The 21110-nt window shown below is 60.3% G+C and overlaps 1 protein-coding gene across 1 annotated transcript; it reads right to left on the bottom strand.

Moving 5' to 3' along the window:
- Nucleotides 1-3946: 3946 nt before the first annotated feature.
- Nucleotides 3947-16420, bottom strand: IGFN1 (immunoglobulin like and fibronectin type III domain containing 1). The gene is made up of 13 exons (XM_069541068.1): nt 16225-16420; nt 14395-14519; nt 13641-13782; nt 13004-13303; nt 12251-12550; nt 11574-11747; nt 10584-10712; nt 8964-9266; nt 7905-7993; nt 6212-6407; nt 5215-5523; nt 4207-4545; nt 3947-3981 (listed from the first exon to the last, which is right to left on the bottom strand). The coding sequence occupies exons 1-13, from the start codon at nt 16418-16420 to the stop codon at nt 3947-3949; spliced, it is 2637 nt and encodes an 878-aa protein (XP_069397169.1).
- Between the last annotated feature and the right edge of the window lie 4690 nt (nt 16421-21110).

Here is a 21110-nt window from a genome sequence, read left to right as displayed (position 1 = left end):
GCCCGCGTACCGCAAAAAAAAAAAGAAAGAAAAAGAAAAGAAAATATTATAAATGTTCCTGATGCATTTGCAAGAACTTTTCACCTACCAGACTTTGGGCTGTTTTCTTTGTGGGAAAATGCTTAGCGACCAACTGAATGTCTTCAATGATATAGGACTATTCGGGTTTTCTGTCTCTTCTTGAGTCTGTTTCAGTAAATGATTTTTTTTTTTTCTAGGAATTCACACATTCCGTTGAAATGTTCAAATGTCTTAACATCAAGTATTTAATAGTACCTTTTGTCTCTGCCGAATCTGTAATGTGTCCTGTTTTTCATTCTTAATGTTTATTTTTGCCATTTCTTTTTTTCCCTTGATTAATCATAACAGAAGTTTTTCAGTATTATTAGCCGTTTCAAAAAGACAACCTTTGAATTATATGACCCTTTCTACAAATGTGTAATAATTTACACACTACTATAATTTCTGCCTTTCATTGTTGTCTTCTAAGTTCTTTAAAGTTATTCTACTTTGTTTCATTTTGAAGAAGTTATTTGCTTTATTCTTTAAAAGTTATTTCATTTATTAAAACGTTATTTGCTAAATGCCATGACAACCTCTAGATCTCAGTAGCTTAATATGGTTCAGGTTAATTTTCATATCACAGCCCAAGGCGGGCTGGTCTGGAGGACTTGTTCTCCCTGGAAGCATTCAGGAGTGAGGGGTCCTTTGGTCAGTGGCTCCACCGACCTCTAGAGCTACAGGGTCCTACAAGAATGCGTGGCATCAAGCTGGGCATTGAAGGAAGGGAGAGAAGGGATGCCTGCACAGCCAGTCCTAAGGGGGCAGCCCGGGAAGTAGTTCCCACCACTTGGCCCTTGTTCCCTGGGCCATAACTCAGTCTCATGACCTACCTAGCTGGGAGGCTGGGAAACTGTCTCTCACAGATCCTTCTCTTATTGGTTTAGAGCTTTTTTTTTTCTTTTTCAGAGTGAGTGTATAAGCTATAAATTTTCTTCTGCATTTGCTTTTCACTGGATCCTACGGGTTTTGTGTGTAGTTTTCATTTTTTCATTTTATTTATCATTCAGTTCTAAATGTTTTCCTCTTTTCCATTTTTTTTATTTGTTTGAATCATTAATTGTTTAAAGATACATTTTGTTAATTATTCTTGTATATCTGTCCATTTCTGCTTTAGATGTTTGGTGGCTATATTTTTATCTATATTTGGGGGCTCTATTTTTAGGTCCACGCCAGTTCAGAATTGTTATACTTTCCTGGTGATGTAAACATTTTAACCTTTTGCAGTGACTCCGTTTATGTCTAGTAATGGCATTCGCTTTAATATTATTTATGTGCTATATATAATGTAGTTGTATCGGGGGTTTGTTTGTTTTTGTTTTACTTTTTGGCTAGTATTTACTTGAAATATCCTTTTCATTCTTCCTTTCCACCTTTCTGGGTCCTGTGTTTAAGTGTGTCTTAGCAAACAGGATACAGCTAGTTCTTTAAAATCTAGTCTGGTGATTTTTTTAACTGGAGAATCTAACTCGCATTTATTGTGATTACTGATATATTTTCTATTTATTTGTATTTGTCCCAGGAGTTCTGTTTCTCTTCCCCCCTCCTCTCCCCTCCCCCTCCTCTCCCCTCCCCCTCCTCTCCCCTCCCCCTCCTCTCCCCTCCCCCTCCCCTCCCTCCTCTCCCCTCCCCTCCTCTCCCCTCCCCTCCTCTCCCCACCCCTCCTCTCCCCTCCCCTCCCCTCCCCACCCCTCCCCCCTCCTTTGCCCCCCTCCTCCCCCTCCTCTTTTTCCCCTCCTCCTTACTTGCCCTCTTTTTGATTGACTGCAGTTATTTTTCTCATTCCATATTTTGTTTGGAAGCTATACACTCAGAACCTATTCGTTTAGGCTTAACTCCAGTTATTGTTAATGGGTGCAAAAGTTTAAGAATAATAATATTCTAGCATATTTCACCTCTGATCACTCTTCTCCTAAACTGCACCTAATGTTTGTCCAATGTTTTATTCTATCCTAGTAGATATTATTACTATTATTTGCAGCCAGCATTTTTTTGTTTACCCAAATATTTTCAAATATCTTTGCTGACCATTTTTTCTTGCATCTCAGAACTTATCTCTAGAAATCATTTTTCTTCTGTCTGAGGTATAAAGTGGAAATTATGCAGAGTTTATTGGTGGTAAACTCCGTTTCTGTTTTGCGGAAAAAGTCCCTATTTTGCCCTCATAACAATACGTGCAGTGACATGAAATTACTGCGTCATCAAGAGAGTTATACATGTGAAAGCTTTTGATACATATTACTTCCCGGGAGCCCAGGAGGCTCAGGGGCCAGGCCTGGAAGGTGAAGGAGGACCAGAGCTTCTGGTGGAGGTGGTGAGTCGCACAGCATCCCGTCCTGTCTGTGACACGGGGCCCATCGGTGACACGGGGCAGTGGGACTGTGGAGGGGCAAGCTGGGGCCCACAGAGCCTGCGCAGCAGTGTTATTTCCCAGCCCAGACTCCACCCAAGGAAGCCTCTGGCTTTGAGCAGGATTTGGCCAGACAGAGGCATGCAGGAGACACGAGCTCGGGCCGGGGCGGGGCGGGGCGGGGGTGGGGGGTGGGGGGCTGTCTCTCCACCACGCAGACCCTCTGAATGTTCCCAGCTTTCCCACCCTTGGAACTGACTGCACAGCCCCGGGATGCAGAATAGCCCGGTTCTGACCCAGCTCTTCCCTCCAGCCAGAAGCCCACCCCTGGCTGGAGCCTGGCACAGAGGCTCTGCACTGGGAATCTTCCCCCCAGCGTGCAGACCCCAAATTCACTTGCAAATGGTTTGCCAGTGTTAGCCAATGCTTTAATAAAGAAACAACATACAGAGAGCAGCTGTCCCAGCACACACACACACACCTGGCTCCCGCCCAGGTCCTCAGGCCCCCGTGCTCTCCCCTCACTGTGGTCACTCAGGCACAGCCCATCCTGACCTCCCCCCAAGGGATCTGGCCTCCATCCTGCAGACACATCCAGTTCCCTCTGCTCCCCCAGGCAGGAGGCTCGCTGCCATCCTGTTCAGTGACTCAGCTTGGGGCTGGGAGGCTGAATGCTCGCTTCTTCTTTGTCTTCCCCAAAGCCTCCGTGCCCTCCGGGAGGAGCTTCCCCAGGAGCCCACTCACTCCCCTCTCCCCGGGGCTCTGGGCACGGCCAGCATCCTGCATCCTCTGGGACTGCCTCCCCAGGCCAGTGCGGTGTGAGGAGTGAACCTTCGAGGATCTGCCTTCATTCCAAGGCTGTGGGGACGGGCTGGGGCACTCCAGGGTGTGTTGGGGCTCAGAGCTAGATTCTGCAAGACACAGAGGACCAGGATCCCGGCTTGTCGTCCTGAAGGTCAACGTGACACCGCAGGGGGTCAGGCCTCGGGGCTCTGCCACGGGCGTGTGGGTTCAGATCCACAGCCACCACATGCTCCCCAACTTTGGGCAAAGTTCTTCCCTGGCCCCGTGGGGAACCGTAACCTCCCCCAAACGATAGGCGTGCACACGAGCTGGGCACTTTGCAACATTCCTTTCCCGGGTTGAGAGGGCCATTGCTGAACAAAGGTCAATCCCGATTAATTAAAAATGTTTAGGAGTTACTTTTTTTTTTTTTTAACTATTCAAAATATAAGATACTATTGGCGACTAACACAATATTGTACATCAACTATATTCCAATATAAAATAAAAATTAAAAACATAAAAGAAATGTACTCTAACAACAAAAATAAAAAAAGGCTAGTTTTCTTATTAACACACATTATTTACTTTACTGGGGAATACCCATGAGAGAACCAGGGTGGCCTTGGGGCACTAGGTGTCCCTCTCTGGGCGTATTTATGAAGGTGCAACTGAGAAGAAGCCTCTTTCTCTCTCATTCAAAATGGGTCGCGAGGCCATTGTGGGAAGCTTAGGTGGGTGGCACGGAGCCCCTCAGGCCAAGAGCTGCTCACCAGTGATCTCATCCACTGCGATGGGCAAACCAAGGCCCCAGGAGGGCCGAAGGTGGAGGTTAAATAACAGAGCTCATGGAGAGCCAGGCGGAGAACCGCGCTGTCCTGACTCCAGTCCACCCCTCTAGAAGGGGACGGGCCCCTTGAGGACTCCCTGAAGGCAGACGGGAGCTGCGTCTCTGGTTCTCCTCGCCCCGCCCCCACCCGGCCAGCTCGCCCCCCTGTCGGGTAGCGTCTCACCCATGACGATGAGGGTGGCGGTGCTGATGGCCTGGCCCAGTGTGTTCTCGGCCACCGCCTTGTACTTGCCACCGTCCTCGGCCGAGACGCTGGGGATGACCAGGGAGCACACGCCCAGCAGGTCGGTGCTGTACACGGCGGGGTCGCCTGCCAGGCTCTGGTCGTTCTTGAACCAGGTGACGCGGGGCCGCGGCCAGCCCTGCACGGCGCAGGTCATGCAGCACTCAGAACCCAGGGGCAGCAGGTGGGTCCGCAGGCCCACCAGGAAGCGGGGCTTCTGTCTCAGGTCGGGCTCCTGGTAGCTGGGAGCCTTCGCCGTGACCCTGTCTGCGGTGGAAACTGGCAGGCGAGGAGGGTCAGAAAGAGAGAAGGGCTGCGGCGAGTCCCAAGCCCCTGGTGAACTCGGGCGCTGCCTGGACCTTCCTGCCTTGTCTCACCTGCAAACTTGGCCCCAAGGCTGCTCTACTCACTTTTTATCCTTTTCTTAAGATAATTTTTGGACTTCTTTTTTCTGCACTACAAGCTAACACACGCTCCGTGTGGACAAATTGGAACATACAAGAAATCCAAAGGAGAAGGAATAAAAACCAAGCACAGCCAATTACCTACCGATGACCGCAGCTAGCATTTTGGTGTGGAACCTTTCAGACATTTTTCTACTTTAGAAACTCGTGAAAGTGAGAGAACGAGCATCTGATTTCACGGTCTGCTTTTTCTGGCAACTGCTTTGAAGGTTCGCATCTATTTGACTGTAAAAGACTCTGTTTTCGGAGAACCACTGGTCTCTGTCTACCTTTCGCCTGCCACTGACTCGAGAGGCCACCCAAGACCCTCAGACAGCTCCGCTCCTCGCGTTCTCCCCGCGGAAGAAGCGGGACCCACCCTGAATCGCAGACGCGGAGGACCCGGGTGCCGGTGGGCGGGGCGGGAGGTGGGAAGAGCGATGGACCGGCGGCTGTCCCCGCCCTCCCAGCCTCCGGTCCCCGCCGCTGTCCGCGCGGAGCTCACCTGGCGGCTGCCGCGGGACGACCCAGGGCTGGCGCGTGTCCGAGGGCTCGCTGGCGCCCAGCTCGTTCTTGGCCACCACGCGGAAGTGGTACTCGTGGCCCGGGAGGACGCCCACCAGGGTGAAGCGGCAGGTGTGCAGGCGCTCGGCCGCGGGGCGCCAGGGCGCGTGCGGGGAGGAGCGCGTCAGCACCGTGTAGTGCAGCGGGGCGGCCCTCCCGTCGGCCTCGTCCGGGGACGGCACCCACTCGACGATCACTGAGCCCAGCGTGCCCTCCCGCAGGAGGATGGGCCCCGGGGCCCGTGGGCGCGCTGCGGGGACAGAGGGGTCAGGCTGGAGCCGGAAGTGCCCACCTGGCCCTGCCCAGGGCCCTGAGTCTTTCCAGGTCCCCAGGACCTGCCCGTGGTCCCCACTTCTTCCAGGGCCCTGGAGACACGGTCTCGCCAGGCAGGGGGCTGGAGCCAGAGAGAACTGGGCCAGTTCTGCAGTTACTGCTAGAGGGTGGGAAACCTCCAAAAAGACTCATTTTAATTCACTTTGTCTTGTAAGTAAAATGACCCAGGAACAGAATGGGGGCTTCCATAAGACCAAGTTACAGAGCTCTCGCTGTTAGTTGCCCATCATTTCTGTGTTTCAGAAACCCCTCTGGGGCTGGGGCTGGGGGAGACCATCTTTATCCCAGGGGAGGACCACAGACAATTCTTGCCACCGCTCTTTGGAGTGATGTGATGGTGGTGACTGTCTCCGCTCACTGACCCGAAATGAGGGACAACAGAGGTCCGGGGAGGGCTGTGCTTAACTGTCCCCAACCCCCCCCCCCCCGGAGAGAAGGACAGCGATACCCCCCTCCCCGGCCCCTCCTCCTTTCTCCCTTGGGGCGCATAAGAAGGGTCAGGGTGTGGTCACGGGCACACCCAGGCGGGTGGAATCCCGCAGACCTGTGACCAGGCCCTGGGGAGCGGCCCAGCCGTGTCCAGCCGCAGCCCGGGCCTGCCTCACCTGCCACCCTGAGGCGGAAGCTATAGGTGGCCTCCTCCCCCCGCGGACCCCTCAGCACCACAGTGTAGAGGCCGCTGTCAGCGAGGCTGGCCGCGGGGACCAGGAGCTGGGTGAGGCCATCCTTGACGGAGGTCACACTTCTTTTAGGCAAGGGCAAGCCATCCTTTAGCCAGGTCACGTCCGGCATGGAGGCGGCCTGGGACGCAGAGGAAGGAGAGGTGAGAGGGGAGTTTCGTGGAAGCGATGGCTTTGAGCTGGGCTGAAGTGTAAGTGTGAGAAGAGCATCCTGAGAGGAGCATCTGGGTACAGCCACGGGGGGAGCAGGGGTGGGGGGAAAGGGGAGGAGGCTGCAGAGGGGGGTTTGCAAACACGTTAAGGGCCCCGCACATCACACCCATACAGACACCTGCGTCTCATTCTGTGAGCCACGAACCGCTGTTGTAAGGTTTAACCAGGAATTAGATCTGGCTTCACGGGGCTGGGGGAGCGAGGGCGGGCGGAAGTGGGGAGGACTCGTGGGAGGGGAGTGCTGACCACCCTGGTGCCCAGGCTGGGGTGCCAAGGGGGGGTATGACTGGGGGGTCCCTGCAATAGTCCAGGAGGGAGAGTATGGTGGCCTGACCCTGACCAGGGTGGGGGACCAGTCCAGCTGCCTGATGGCTGCACCACCAACTCCCATGAGACCCTCAGCTCTGGGCGTCAGAGGCACCTGGGGATGCTAACAGTGGCCTACCTCACAGGCTTGTCTGGGGACCCAAGAAGCTAACGATACGAACGGGCCCAACACAGAGCAAACACCTGGTGTGTCTTAAATACTTTTGTCATCATTACCATCGTCATGATTATGGTCTAATAGTTAAGAACATGTAATTTAGAGTTAGGTCTGGGTTTGGGTCTGACTCCACCACCTATGAGTTTCCCAGGCAGATGATGGTGATTTTAACAACAACAACAGTAATAATACTGGACACTTGCCATGTGCCCAGCACTATTTATGTCCTTTCAAGTATTAATTCCTTGAATCCTCAGAACAACCCTTTGAGATAAGTTACTATGAATACCCTCTCTTGACATGAGGACGTCGGAACACAGAGAGGTTAAGTTATGTGTCCAAAGTCAAACAGCTAGTGAGCCATGAGGTCAGAATTTGAATCCAGCCACCTGTGCTTCTAACCACACTGGCTGCTGTACTACACGTACAAACGCAGGCTACGTACTCTCACAACAGACATTCTGAAGTCAAGGGGCATCACCCCGCTGCAGGGAACCCTTCCCAGACTAAGGAGGTGGAGAAGTGGGTGGGGGGAGGGGACGGGGCGAGGGTTTAGAGGTGCAGTACCGAAAGCCACCACCAGAGGGAGCCGTGGACAGGAGCAGAGTGGCCACCCAGCTTCCAGGAGAGGACTGTCCCTGCCCGGAGGACCCTCCCCTCCCCTCCCCTCCCCTCTCCTCCCCTCTCCTCCCCTCCCCTCCCCTCTCCTCCCCTCCCCTCTCCTCCCCTCCCCTCCCCTCTCCTCCCCTCCCCTCCCCTCTCCTCCCCTCCCCTCCCCTCTCCTCCCCTCCCCTCCCCTTCTCTTTGCGGCCTGATTTCCAGCACAAGCGCAGGTCTCTGACTAGGGGCCAGAAAGGAGCCGGGAAGAAAGGAGGCCCACAGGGGTGAGACTGCCTGCTGCAGCCCACTAGATGTGCTCACCTCAAAGTGGACAGGCACACGCACTGTGTCCCCAGCTCTGACCGTCAGCGAGTCCTTCGTGCTGGCGTCCATGAGGAACTTGGGACAGACTGGAACACACGGGGTGGCCTGTCACCTCCCTCTGCATTTGGGCCCCAGCCCTGGTCACCAACCAGGCAGGGCTGCAGGGGGACTAGACGCTAGGCCAGCCCAGTGATGCTGAAACCCCCACTGGACATTGGACAGGGGGCCCTGCAGGAACTGGAGAGGGGGCCGGAGGGGAATCCTGGGGGGAGCCGCAGGGCTGGGGAAGGGGGGAGAGGGATGGGGGCTGAGAAAGGGAAGCCGTCAGGGGCAGCCTTAGGGTCGGGCTGGAACGGAGAGGATGGCGAGAAACTAGCCCAGCTCTTGTGTTTTGCAGATGAAACAACTACCCATCTGAGGCAGGAAGTGGCCCCAGAGCCCGGGATTTGGGGCAGAGCCAGGACGGGCTCTGGGTTATGGCCAAAGACTCAGGGTGATTTTCTTTGTGTGTCTCCCTCATCGTCACAAGGACAGCTGGGGTCTGTTGGGATGGCCCAGTGTCAGCTTGGGCCAAAGACAGGTCAGCTGCTCCAGCAGTTAACGCCCCCGGGGAAGACAGTCCACCTTCGGGTAACAGGGACGGGGGCATCTTCTGCCCTGACGTGAACTCGGGAGCTGAGAGGCAGCCGGCCTTCTCAGGCCACGCTGGGGAGGCAGCAAAGAGTTCTGCAGCGAGCCTGGGCTTTGGGGTCAGTCACCTGGCTGGCACCCGGGCTCTGCCGCATACCAGTGGTACGGCCCAGGGCAGTGGACTGCTGACCTCGGTTTCCTTATCTGTAAATTGGGGATAGTATTGACCTTGTAGGATTTTCACGAGTTACAATGAAAATGCGTTTCTGAAAGGGCCTGCCTGGCCCAGTGCCCTGCTCTTACTAGGCGCCCAAGACGTGACACTTCACTAAGCGGGGGCGGGGGTGGGGGTCCCGGCTCAGCTAGCGCATGGGTGCAACTCAGAGGCCCTCCCCAGGAAGGGCTGGAGGAGGGAGGTGGACTCACCACTGACGGGCATGGCTTGCACCACCGTGTCCAGGGCAGTGGGTGGGCCTCGGCCCCCGTCATTCACGGCTGTCACCCGTACGAAGTAGCCCTCCCGAGGCCGCAGCCCCTTGATCGTGTAGGTAGTGCCCGGCACGGTGCCTGCGTGGCACGGACTCCACTGCGGGCTGGCTGAGTCGCCCAGCTCTACCACGTAGCCCAGCGCTTCGTCCCCGTCCTGGGGGTCCGGTTGGGCCCAGCTCAGGGTGATGCTGGCGTGCAACGTGTCCGTGACCTGGAGATCCCTCACGGGCCCGGGGGGTCCTGGCCAGGCACCACGGGGTGTCAGGAGCGGCAACACCTCTCCTGAGGGAGGCTCCTCGGTGGCCACTCACTGGTTTCCCACGGGCGGCTGGGGATTGCTTTCACTTAGGGGTCCGCCTCCAGGCTTTGCTAAAGCACCCGCCTGAACCCAAACCCTTACTCTACCCTGGACTCTTCCTCAGTCTGCACCACCCATCCCAGCTCGCCTCCTCCGGGAAGCCTCCCCCGACTCCTTCCACCCACTCGCCAACCTGCCAACCCCCTTCCCCTAACTGTCCTTCCATAATTCCCCCAATCTGCTGTTTTCAACGATGAGTCCTTAGGTTCCAACATCCCTGAAGACTAGAATTCTCTTTCTGTTGTGAGCATTAAGCTCCTAGTCAAGACTGCCTTGGGTACTTAGTCCATACTTTGTGCTCTTTACCTGTAAAATGGGAATGATAACAGCACAGGCCCACCCACCCACGAGGGTTTCAGAACAAAGGTGTGAGGTATGTAAAGGGCTCTGTAGGCTGCACGGCGGTCCAGGGCTCTGGCCTTCAAACCTGGGGAGCCACCTGGGGGCAATCCCTGGGCACCCAGCCCCCCAGACTTCCTGTGTCTCTCCAGGCCCCACGGCCACTTCCCCAGGCCCCGGCTGACACGGAAGGACACCCCTGGCACATCCACAGGGCCAGGAATGCGCTGCTCCCCCAGGGCTTGTCACCAGCGGGCTCATGAGGGTAAGAGCTCAGGAGAGGCGCAAAGAGCAGCTGTAGGCCGCAGAGGTGCTTTGACAGGTGTTTCGTGGAATAGGTATTCTCTGCTTGAATTTGGGAAATTTGGATCAAACAAAGCAGGGCAGGTTTCTCTTCTGTAGGGCTTGGAAATGTCCTAGGCTGCCTGTCGTGGACACGTGGACCACAGGTCATGCTGCTCTAGACCAGAAGTGTCCCAAGGATGCAGCTGGTTCCTGACCCAATGCCAGCCCCCAGCAGTGACGATGAGCAGATGCTCACTGGATGGAGAATTGATGGCGAGGCTCCCCATGACCACCCCCTCCCTGTAGGGACGATGTCCCCTCACTGGGGGATGCTTACAGGATGGGACCAAGTGAGCGGGCTGACCCGGGGAAGCACTCTTCCAGTCCCCATTTCTGGCTCCTGGGCCTGTCTGGTCTCAGTGTAGGGCCGTAAGACTCCAGGGGCCCCTAAGGTTTGCCTCGCCCGCAGGGCCTTTCGACCTTTATCCCCCAGCCATCCTGATGTCTCCTTCGGGACTGCCCCGGCCTGCTCATGCCACAGCCACCACCCTCTCCCGGGTTGGCACTCCGCTTACTCATGGGGTCCTGAGCAAAGACGGCATCCGATGGGGGCCCAGGCTCCCCGGGGCCAGAGGGGGCCACGGCTGTGACCCGGAACTCGTACTGACAGCCCTGCCTCAGGTCCAGCACTGTCCACTTCTTCTCTGTGGGAAGCCCACCCACATTAGTCCCGCCTGATGGGGCCAGGCGGTGCCTGGACGAGACCAGCCTGGCCCTACACCTCCCTGCCCCCCAGCCCCCAGCCGGCTCTGACTCGTCCTCTCCAAGGGGAGAAGCGTGCGCTCGGGGTCTCAGGGTCCGAATCCCTGTCTGGTTCTGCCGCTAATGTGCTGGGAAGTCTCGGGCAAATGCCTTCATGGCTCTGGTTCCCTCTGCCTTAGAGCTGCTGTCCTATTTCAATAAAACGGAACCACTCAGCAGTGTAGGTACAGAAGGTGTCCTCAGTCCATGGCCCTCTTTCCAGAGACGGGAGGCCGAGGCTCCGGGGGGCACAGCCTGGCACCCAGCACAGCCTGCCTGGAGCGCTGAACCCCTCTTTCTCCTACTAGCCTGGGCTCGGGCTTTTCTGAGTTTGTTCTGGGCTCAGAAAGCAGTTTCTTGGAATCTACTCAGGGGGCCGGGACATTTCTCCCCGTCATCATACGGATGAGAAAGCTCACGTTAGAGAGAAACGCGGCATGAGACTTCCGCTAAACCAGGCTTTGGGCCAGACAGTTCTTTGTTTGGGGAAGGGGCGGGGTGGCGGGGGGAGAGCACTGCCCTGTGTGTCGAAGGACATGCCGCAGCATCTCAGTCCCTTCACACGAGAGGCCACCCCCATCTTCCCCCTTCAGTGTGACGACCCCAAATTGCTGGATGTTGCCAAACGCCCCGGGAGGTAAACCACCACCGGTGAGACCGTCATACTAAAGTGATCTGGCTAGATGCTGCTACAGCACCTCGGGCCGGGGGTCCAGGGAGGCTCTGGAGGCCAGGACGATGCAGACCACCGCCAGGCTGCTCACCAGGTACCGGCTGCTGGTTCACTGCCACCCAGGTGTTCCTCCCCTTCTTGCGCTTCTCGATCAGGTAGCCCAGGATGTGGGCACTGCCCGGGCCCCGAGGTGCCGTCCATGACAGAGTGACGCCTTGGCTGGAGGCCGACAGGATGGCTGGCGGGGGAGGGGGCCCGGGCAGAACTGGGGGCAGAGAGGGTGCTGGTCAGTCCGGGGCTGGGAGACGCGCCGGCTCCCGGGGGGTCCTTGTGGAGGAGCGGGCATCTGGGGCCAGCCACATGCTATCCCTTCTTTGGGGTGTCAGGGGTCTGAGCCAGCCCGAAGTTTGGGGGCAAGAGTGGTGGAAACAGAGAAGCACTGTGGCCTGGGGGCTAGACCAGCCCTGAGGCCCTCAGCCCTGAGGCCCTGGGAGATGCTGCAGATGGAGGACGATGCCGGTCCATCCCAGGGGCCTGGGACAGCGGCTCTGCTGGTCCGCCCCCGTCCCGCAGAGCCACAGCTGGAGAAGACCCCGCACATCCTGCTTTGCTGATCTGGCCGCCAGGCCCCACAGGAGCTGGGGTGAGGCTCTCACAGAGCTCTCGAAGGGCCTCGAGACCCCCAGGATGTCGGCTGGTGGCCCCCGGTCTCTGGGCACAGTGGGGAGCCTGGCACGTCCCCTCCCTGGCCCCGGGCTGTCCTCTCACCCTTGGGAGCCACCAGCACCTCGTCGGACTCCAGGGCCTCCCCAGGCCCCTCCGCGGTCACAGCCCGCACGCGGAAGCTGTACTTCTTGCCCTGCTCCGCCTCGGCGTCTGTGAAGGTGGTGCTGTCCGCAGGGGGCTCGCCCACCTTCAGCCAAGTGCCGAGGCCGGCCTGCCGCCTCTCCACCACGTAGTGCTGCAGGGCCTGGCCCCCGTCGTCCGTCGGGGGCCGCCAGCAGAGGCAGACGCCAGCCCCGTGGCCGTCCTGCACCTCCAGGGGGCCCTGTGGGGGCTGAGGCTTGTCTGGGGAGGCCCGAGAGGAGAAGGGGGGGTCAGAGGGGCCACAGGGGCGGGGCGCTGGGCTCCTCTATCAGCAGACGAGCCTGCCCGGGGCTGGAGGTCCTGGGGGGGCATCACCTCGCAGCGTCCCTGGTCTCCACCCCCGACATGCACGCCCCCGGAAGGTGACACAGAATGCACCAGCCCCGAGCCCAGATGGGCACGGCCTTCTGCCCACAGGCAGTCCCACCTCACTGGCACGACTCAGCGACACCCCTAGGGCCTGGTGTGTCAGCTGCGGAGACACATGGCCCGGCTCCCCCCAGTCTGAGGAGGGGCGAGGACAGCTAGGGGTAGCTTTGGGTCTTAACTAGCATGCACGTGAGGGTTAATACCAGGGACACCCCCCCCAGGGCCCGCCCCGCTGCCAGGGAGGGCTCAGCGGGGCCGGGGACAGGGCTGGGGCCAGGCTGGCACCTAGGACTTGCAGGGTGAGCTCGGCCCGCAGGGAGCCGCCCTTGCTGCTCAGAGCCACGCTGTACCGGCCGCAGTCCTTCCTGCTGGCGCTGGGGAGACACAGCCGCGTGGAGCTGTCCCCCACTGCCACCTGGGCCCCTCCGCCGTCGCCGCCGGCCACCTTGGCCCCGTCCTTGTTCCAGGTGGCCTGGACCGGGAGGCAGCTCTGGAAGGCGACCTTCATGGTCACTGGCTCCCCCGCCTTGACCACCAGCGGCTCCCTCAGCTTCGCCATCATGTCGGGAGCGATGACCGGGGGCTCTGGGGAGAGGACAGGGCACAAGGAGTCAAAGACGGTGGGCACCGGGCACCTGGGGGCGGGGAAGGAAGGGCCCAGAGACACAGCCCCCTCCCCGTCTCGTGAGAACGGGCAGGAGGGCCCCAGGGGCTTCATCTGCAGCAGGACGGACGGGGCCGGACCTCTCTGAGGACATGCTGACAGGAATGGGGAGCATGTGGTTGCTTTTTAAAACCATCCCCTCGACCGAGGGTGAGATCGCCGCGGGCTGCAGGCTGGCGACACGTCCAGACGTTCAGCAGTGGCGTGTGTCGCCAGCCAAGAGCCCGCCTGGCAGGAAAGGGCAGGGCCGGGCCTCACCGAGGACGGTCAGCGTGGCCTCGCTCTGCTGGTCGCCGGCTCCAAAGCTGTACCTCCCAGCCTGGGCCCCCTCCGCGTGGGCAATGAGGAGCCTGTGCTCCAGCCCGTCTTGCTCGAAGGCGACTCCGTCCTGGGCGCTGAGCTGGGAACGAGGCCACAGAGGACCGTCACCCACCCCGTCCAGCCCCTCCCACCGCGGGCCAGGGCCTTTTCTAAGGCAACTGCGGGAATGAACTGAACGCTCATCGTGTGCTCAGCTGGAGCCAGTCACCCCCTTCAGTGTCTCATCAACCGTCCACGACCTGTGAAGTGGGCACCGCTGTTAGCCCATTTTACAGGTGCGGAAGCCAGAGGCCACAGCCGCGGTCAGTGGCCACACTGGGGTCAGCCCGGTCCAGTGGACGCCAAGGCCCTGCTCCAGAGCCCTTGACTACCCCCTGCTGAGATGACAGCTAAAGGGTCGAGGGCTGTTCAGGGAGCCGAGAGCCCGTCCGGCTGGGCCGAGGAGGCGGCCTCCGTACCGGCCTTGAAGGACAGGCAGACTTCCAGAGGTGCCGGGTCAGGACAGCAGTTTGGATGTGGAGGGAGGGCCAGGGGCGTGTACAGGGAGTGGTGAGTGGGAGACACGCCCACTTAAAAAATCCGGTTTATTCCAAGCCGGCGCGTTGGTATAAGGAAGAGTGAAAAATCTCTCTACGCCTCTCTGCTTCACTCATCCCTCCCCGCAAACCGGCCGGTAAGGGGGGGGGGGTACCTTGACTCCATCCTTAAACCAGGCTCCGGGTCCCAGGTCGCTGGTGAGGGTGCAGGAGAGCACAGCAGCCTCCCCGCGCTGCACCTCCAAGTCAGCCAGGCCCTGGGAGAAGTGGCCTGTAGGGCCTGGAGAGACACAGGGGAGGGTGGAGGACGGGCGCCCAGGGATCCCCCTGCCGCCCAGCCTCCCACCATACCCCGGGAGGCCACACGTCTTGCCAGCGAGGCCAGACCATCCGGTTTTCTCTGCAGAGCCCAGGCTGGTGCAGGGGATCTGGGGGGCCAGGGAGATGAGGGGCCCTTAAGTCACACAGGGCGACGTCTGGGGGACCCACAGCGAGTTAGTTCAACAAGTGCAGTGCTTTGGACACGGGGCGTCAAGACAGGTACCAGGAGGGCTCCGAGCCCCATGCAGCCCGCATCCCCCCCGCACAAGGAGGAAGAGGTGGCCTCCTGAACTGGGAAGAGATCCCTGGAAATGGGGGTCGCTGATAGCAACAAACTCCTGGGTCTGGGAACGGCCCAGGCACCCCAGTGTCCAGGGAGCCCCCCTTGGCTACCGCCTGGAGCCAGGGCAGCCGAGAGGCACTTACCCCGCGCCTCCCGGGAGAAACCGCCGGCGCCAGGCTTGTGTCTGGATCCGGGACTCCGGGTGGCGTCCGTCCTCTGGCCGTGGACGTCTGACCCGCCCTCTCTGCCGGCTTTCCTGCTGCCGGGATGGCTGGGGGCCTTCCCTGGGCATCCCCCGTCCTCTGCACCAGGCGGTTCCCCCGGGTCTCTGGCCTTATGTGTTCCCCACCTCTTTGCTGCTCCAACCTCGACCCTGGACCACGTCTGAGTCCTGCTCCTGAATGGACCGAGCCTCCTTTCTGACCTGCCTGTCTCCTTGGCTGCCCGGCCCTCGTGCTCCTTTAGGGACCCTGGACGTCGGGCCTCCAGGGACCCCTGCTCCCTCAGGAAGCCCCTTCCTCCCCTCTGTCCTGTGCCCAGCTGAGAGCCGGGCCTCTGGGTCCCCTGTGACCCGTCTCCAGAGCCTTTTCTGCCGGAGCGACCATCTGGGCCCTCCCAGGCTCCCTGGCGTCCCGAATCCCCAGGCCTTTGGGCGGAGCCATTCTCCCTCCCAGCAGAAGTCCCCTTACCCGGGACACCTGAGTCCCCTGGGCCGCTAGCCCTGCTTCTTCCAAGACCTGAAGTTTTGCCATCTGGGAACCCTGGGCTTTGCCCCCCACCAGCCTCCTCTCTGCCTGGAGCCCCCTCCCAGCCCCAGGAGGCTTGTGGCCCTTCATGGGTCCCCCCAAAAGTGGCATCTTCCTCCTGCAGGGAGCTTGAAGCCCTGGAGCCTGGGGGCCGGTCCCTGGCACCTGTGCTGTCTTGGCCAGACCCCTGGTCTTCCCAGCCTGGGCCCCAAGCGTGGCTTTCTCCACGCCCACCGGCGGACCCTGACATGGATCTGCCCCTTTCCCCGGGCATCCGGCTGCTGTCCAGACCCTGGCCTGTACCTGCTGAGCCCCCCAACCCTGCCCCCATCCTCCCGCCACCCAGCTGCGCAGCCCCGGAGCCCTGAGGTGCCAACGCCCCCTGCCCAGCCGCTGGACCCCTGTCTGCAGCCTTAGTGCCTGATCCCATCTCCCCAGAACCACCTGAGCCGCCCCTATAACCAGCCTTAGCGCCTGACCCCACCTCCCCAGAACCCCCTGACTTGCCCCTATAACCAGCCTCACCCCCTGACCCCATTGCTCCAAGGCCTCCTGAACCGCCTCTAAAGCCTGCCGCACCCCTTGGCTCCATGGCGCCAGGCTCGAGACCCCGCGACACCCCTCCGTTGGCTGACATGCTTCCGGCGGGCGGAGGCCCTGCAGCTCGTGATCCATGCCCAGGGCCCAGCGCCTCACCAGACTCATCAGCGCCCCGGCTCTCAGAGGCCGGCCCCGCGCGAGGAACTCGTGCCGGGGGGCCCCGGGTAGCACCCCCAGAGCTGGCTCCGTCTCCAGAGTCCCCGGCACCAAGGCCCCTGGCTCCGTCCGCATCTCGCACTTTGCCCGCTGCCCTCAGAGGCCCTGAAGCCCCAGAGCCATCTTCATGGCCTCCTTCTCCAGAAGCCCCCAGAGCCCCCGGGGCTCTGAAGCCCCCGTAATCCCCAGTCTGACCCCAAGGCCCTATTCTCCCCGAGCCCCGTGGTCCTGCCCCTGTGGCAGAGGCCCCGAGGCCACCTCGCCCCACGCCATCCCCGCGGCCCATCTCACCTCCGGGTCCTTTCTCCCTGGAGCTCCGTGGCCCATCCCAGAAATCCGGCTCAGACCCCATGGCCCCTGCACCTCTGAACCCATCCGTGTCTCCCAGTGTCCCCCCAGGGCCCGAAGGACCTCTAAGCCTGTGGCTTCTGGCTTCCACTCCCCGACCAGAACCCATCAGCCCAGCCACCTGGGTGCCCCCCTCACCCCCTTGCCCCCCACCAGACCCCAGCACTCCAGGCCCACAGTGGGCCCCAGATTTGCTGGGGCTGGACCGTGTGTCATCCCAAGGGCCTGGGCCCTCAGACCCTCTTCTGCCCGCTTCTCCTGTTCCCCTCTGCCCGGCTGTCCAGGCTCGGGGATCCTGGGGGCTGCTGGAGCCATCCTCTGCCTCACCGAAGGTCCCCGCCGTCTCCGGGACCTCCCTTCCCCTGAGCGCCTGTGGGCCCCTTTCCCAGCCCCCGGGACCCCCTGGGCCTCCAGGGCTGGTTGTGTAGCCCCTTCCCCCATCCCCAGACCCCCGTGGTCCCCCATCACCTGCCTCCTGCAGTGAAGACCCAGCTTTGGCTTCGGGACCCCCGGGCCCCACGGGGATGCTCCCGCCACCAGATATCGGTGGCCCCTGGAAGTCCTTGCATTCAGAGGTCTGTCCTGGAGACTCCCCTGACCCCAAAGGGCACCCCCGGTCCCCACGGTCAGCTTCACTACCTTTCCGAGAGCCCCAGGACTCAGGGCCCCTGCCTGCCATGGAGCTAGAACCTCTTCCTCTGGAAGGCTCCAGGGCCCCAAGAGCTCCCACCCTGCGGCGGCCCCTGGTGTCCCCCAGGTCAGTCCCGCTGCCCTGCACTGCCCCGCCCGCTCCTCTCCCCCTTTCCCCACTCAGGCCATCCTCTCCCCCCACCTCATCCGGGCTCTGCCCCTGCAGAATCTCCATCCCCTCCCCTTCTGACCGAGACCCCACATGACCAGCCTGGAATCCCTGCGGGGCCCGCTCTCTGGTCCCAGGTCCCAGCTGAGCGTCCCAGGGCTGTTCCTGACTGAGCCTGGGCAGCCAACTCCTGGGATCCTCGCCATGCCCCTTCCCTCCCCCACTGCACCCCAGCCCTCCAGCCTGAGGACGCTGGGACCCAGCCTTCCTGCCTCCTGCCGTCCCAGAGCATCTGTCCCCCTCGCTGTCGCTGCTACGACCTCGCGGTTGGTCCCCTGCGAGGCCCAGCCCTGATTCTAGGCCCTCCCCTGAGCCCCCTGGAAGGCTCCTGTCCCTGCGTCCCTCTCCATGGAGCTGATTTTCACCAAGAGGACTGGCTCTGCCCCCTTCTTCCAGAAAGTCCTTTCTTGCCAGTCCAGGGCCCCAGGCTGAGTCGGCTGCCTCCTTGTCCCCCATCAAAGTGTAGCTGCGCCCACCCAGGCCACCTCTGTCTGGGCCGGCTGTGAGCCCAGAAGCCAGCCCGGACCCCTGGAGGGAGCTCCCTGTGGGGTCCTGCTCTCTGGGTCTCCCCCGCTGGCCACGGATGCTTCTGGAATTTTCTGGGCTCTGCGCTCCTTGTACCTGCTGCTGGTGGTCGGTGCTCGCGGTCAGAAGGCTTTTATCCTTCCCAGCTTTGGTGAGAGGTCACGCCCCCAGAGAAAGACAGGAGAAAAGACCTGTGAACTCAGGCCGAGCCACGTCTCGGACCCCAGCGGCTTTGCCTGATCCTCAGTTTCCCCAGCAGGGAAACAAGCCGACCGTCTCCAGAGGAAGCCAGAATGTGGCAGCTCGTTGGTGGATAAATCCCATCATCACTTCCCCCAGTCCTGTATCCGAGGCCACCCCAGTTTGCTAGGTGGTTCAGGAGGAGTTTTAGAGAAAATACAGAAGCCAAAAGCCATTTGCCATGAGCAGGTGGCTGGTTTATAAAAACATCTACTTGCCCTACTGCCTGCCTCACAAATGTCCAATTTACAGTTTCCTAAGATCACCTTGAACCCAGAACCCTAGGGGAGTTTAAGGGTGTCCTTTGGCCCAACCCAGGGGCTCCTCATCCGTAGTGGACCTGGGCCACTGTCCCAAGCCCTGTCCACGACCTTAGGGCCATCCTGGATCTGTGCCCAGTGGAGCAGATGCCACTGCGGAGCGCTGGGCTGGCCGTGAAGGGCCTGCACTTGCAGGTGTCAGGAATAGATCTAGGGGGCCTTCCTCATTCTCTGCGGGGAGGAGGAATCTCCAAAGCAGGGGACTGGCAACAGAAGCCCCGCCCCACCTTCCTCCCGCCCTCCTGGGCCCTGAGGTCTCGACACCGAGGCAGAGGCGGAGAAAGACCGGGCGTGGCCCACTCACCTTCAACCACCAGCCAGGCGCCGCAGGCGTGGAGGTTGGTGCCGAGGGAGTAGCGGCCCACGTCTGAGAAACAGGCCCTTCTCGCCAGAAGCCGGTGGGTCAGCCCATCACTGGACACGAACACCTCGTATCTGTCACTCAGCTGGAGCGGCCGGTGCTGGCGATGCCAGGTGGCGCTGGGGCAGGGGCCAGAGAGAGTGGCCTCGAGGACCACTTCGCCCTGCTCCCCGCAGTGGGCACAGGCCAGCGGGACCACCACCTGGGGCAGGACGGCTGCCGGGGAGCAGGACACAGTGTGACCCGACGCAGGGCGCTGGGAGCTCAGCTTAGCCACAGCTCCCTGTCACCTTGGACAGGCCACTCCTTGCCCCAGGTATCAGTTTCCCCACATAAAGTGAGGAGTTATAATTAGGTTGTGAACAGTCAGACTCGGGCTCTGGGATTCTAAATCGGACCGTTCTATCTGGGGGCAGGTAGGTACAGAAGGGAAGCCAACAGGCTGAGCACAGTGCTTTACGCCGGCCGTCTGATTAATCCTCACAACCACCTCCAGGGCAGGTGTTATTATTTCCCTTTTACAGGTGAGAACATTGAGGCTCTACGAGTTATATGGCTTGCCCAGCTAAGACATGGTCCAGATGGAACTCACAGCCTGGTCTGGCTGCCCCCAGAGCCCTGCCCGCTTCCGCGTCCACCACGCCAGGCCAGCTGGAGGTCTACCCGCTCCTTCTTCAACCTTGACTTAGCCCGACTCTATGATCTCCCTGCCCGCCCCAAGCCTCTCCTCCCTCCAGCGTCCCTTGAGCTGTCAGGCGCTGGGGCAGGGGTTGGGGGAGTGGCAGTGGGAAGGGACAGAGCTTGATGAGGGGGGAAGGGACAGTCCCGGTGGGGTGTGGGCATGGGAGGCAGGGAGGGGAGGGGTCTGCACAGGGCAGGAGCGGGCCGACCTGGTGGAGATTCTCGCTGGGGGGTCGTGGGAGGGGAGGACCCACATCCGAGAGGAGGCCGTGGAATTAGGCAGATCTGATCTGAGAGTGAGTGGAGGCTATGGACAGCCTGTGAGCCAGGCGAGAGCCAGGTACCCCATGTCTGAGACCCTCAGCGGAGCCCAGCCCAGCACCAGAAGAACACAGACCTCGGACCAAGAGTTTGAAAAGGCATCGTCATAATTTAACCATTTGGGTACCCGTTCCTCTCCCCAGCTGCGAGGGGGGCCATGTCACGTTCACCTACCCCCCGCAAGGGAACCGAAATGGGCGCCCCCCACTCAGACTTCGGCAGGGCCGACCGCTCACCGCTGGCCTCCAGCTCCGTGCGGGAGACGCCGGCATCCGGCACCCTGACCCGGTAAAGGGCAGCGTCCCCTGGCCGCAGGTCTCGGGTCTGGAGCTGGTAGTGTTTCCCCAGATGCTGCAGGCAGTGCTTGGTCTGGTTGTCAAAGCCATAGGGGGCCGTCTCGCCATCCTGAGGCCAGGAGAGGAAGAGGGGGCTCCAGGGCCTCAGTGGGTCCACAGCACCTCCTGCCCCCATCCTGCTTGCTGACGACCGGCCCGGGGAACCAAACAACACCAACACCGCTGGATGATAAAGGGGTGGGGCGGAGAGGGGCGGGGTGGAGCCCCAGAGCACGTGGTGGAGGGAAAGAAATGCTCTAGGAATATCCATGGCTCTTACCACGCTGTAAATGATCTGCTGAGTTTATGCAAGAGACACCCGAGATTGCTGAGCCGGCACTGCGGCAGGTGGAGCAGAGCTCCTACCCGAGCAGGGGCGAGCAGGGGCCGGGAGAGAGCGGGTGTGGCCGGGCCCCCAGGCGTTCATTCACGAGGAAGCAGAGTACTACCAGCGACTGATGCACACACCCACCTTAGCCACGCCCTGGAACGACTGGCTACTTGCTGAAAAACAGATGGTCCCTGCTCTACAAGGGCTCGGCTCGTGATTTTTTTTTGTCTCTACAATGGCGCGAAGGCGATGCACATTGAGTAGAAACCGTGCCTGGAATTTTGCCTTTTGATCTTTCCAGGCTACTGCTGGGCAGCGCAGCCCCAGCTCCCGGGCAGCCCGCCATCACGAGGGTGAACCCCCGACACACCGAGAACCATTCTGCACCAGGCAGCCATCTGCTTTTCGCTCTCGGTACAGTATTCAGTCAATTACAGGAGATAC

This window comes from Delphinus delphis, chromosome 1, assembly GCF_949987515.2.
Source record: "Delphinus delphis chromosome 1, mDelDel1.2, whole genome shotgun sequence".
Classification (NCBI taxonomy): Eukaryota; Metazoa; Chordata; class Mammalia; order Artiodactyla; family Delphinidae; genus Delphinus; species Delphinus delphis.
The sequence above is the reverse complement of the archived record's forward strand: the minus strand, read 5'-3'. Positions and strand labels throughout refer to the sequence as shown.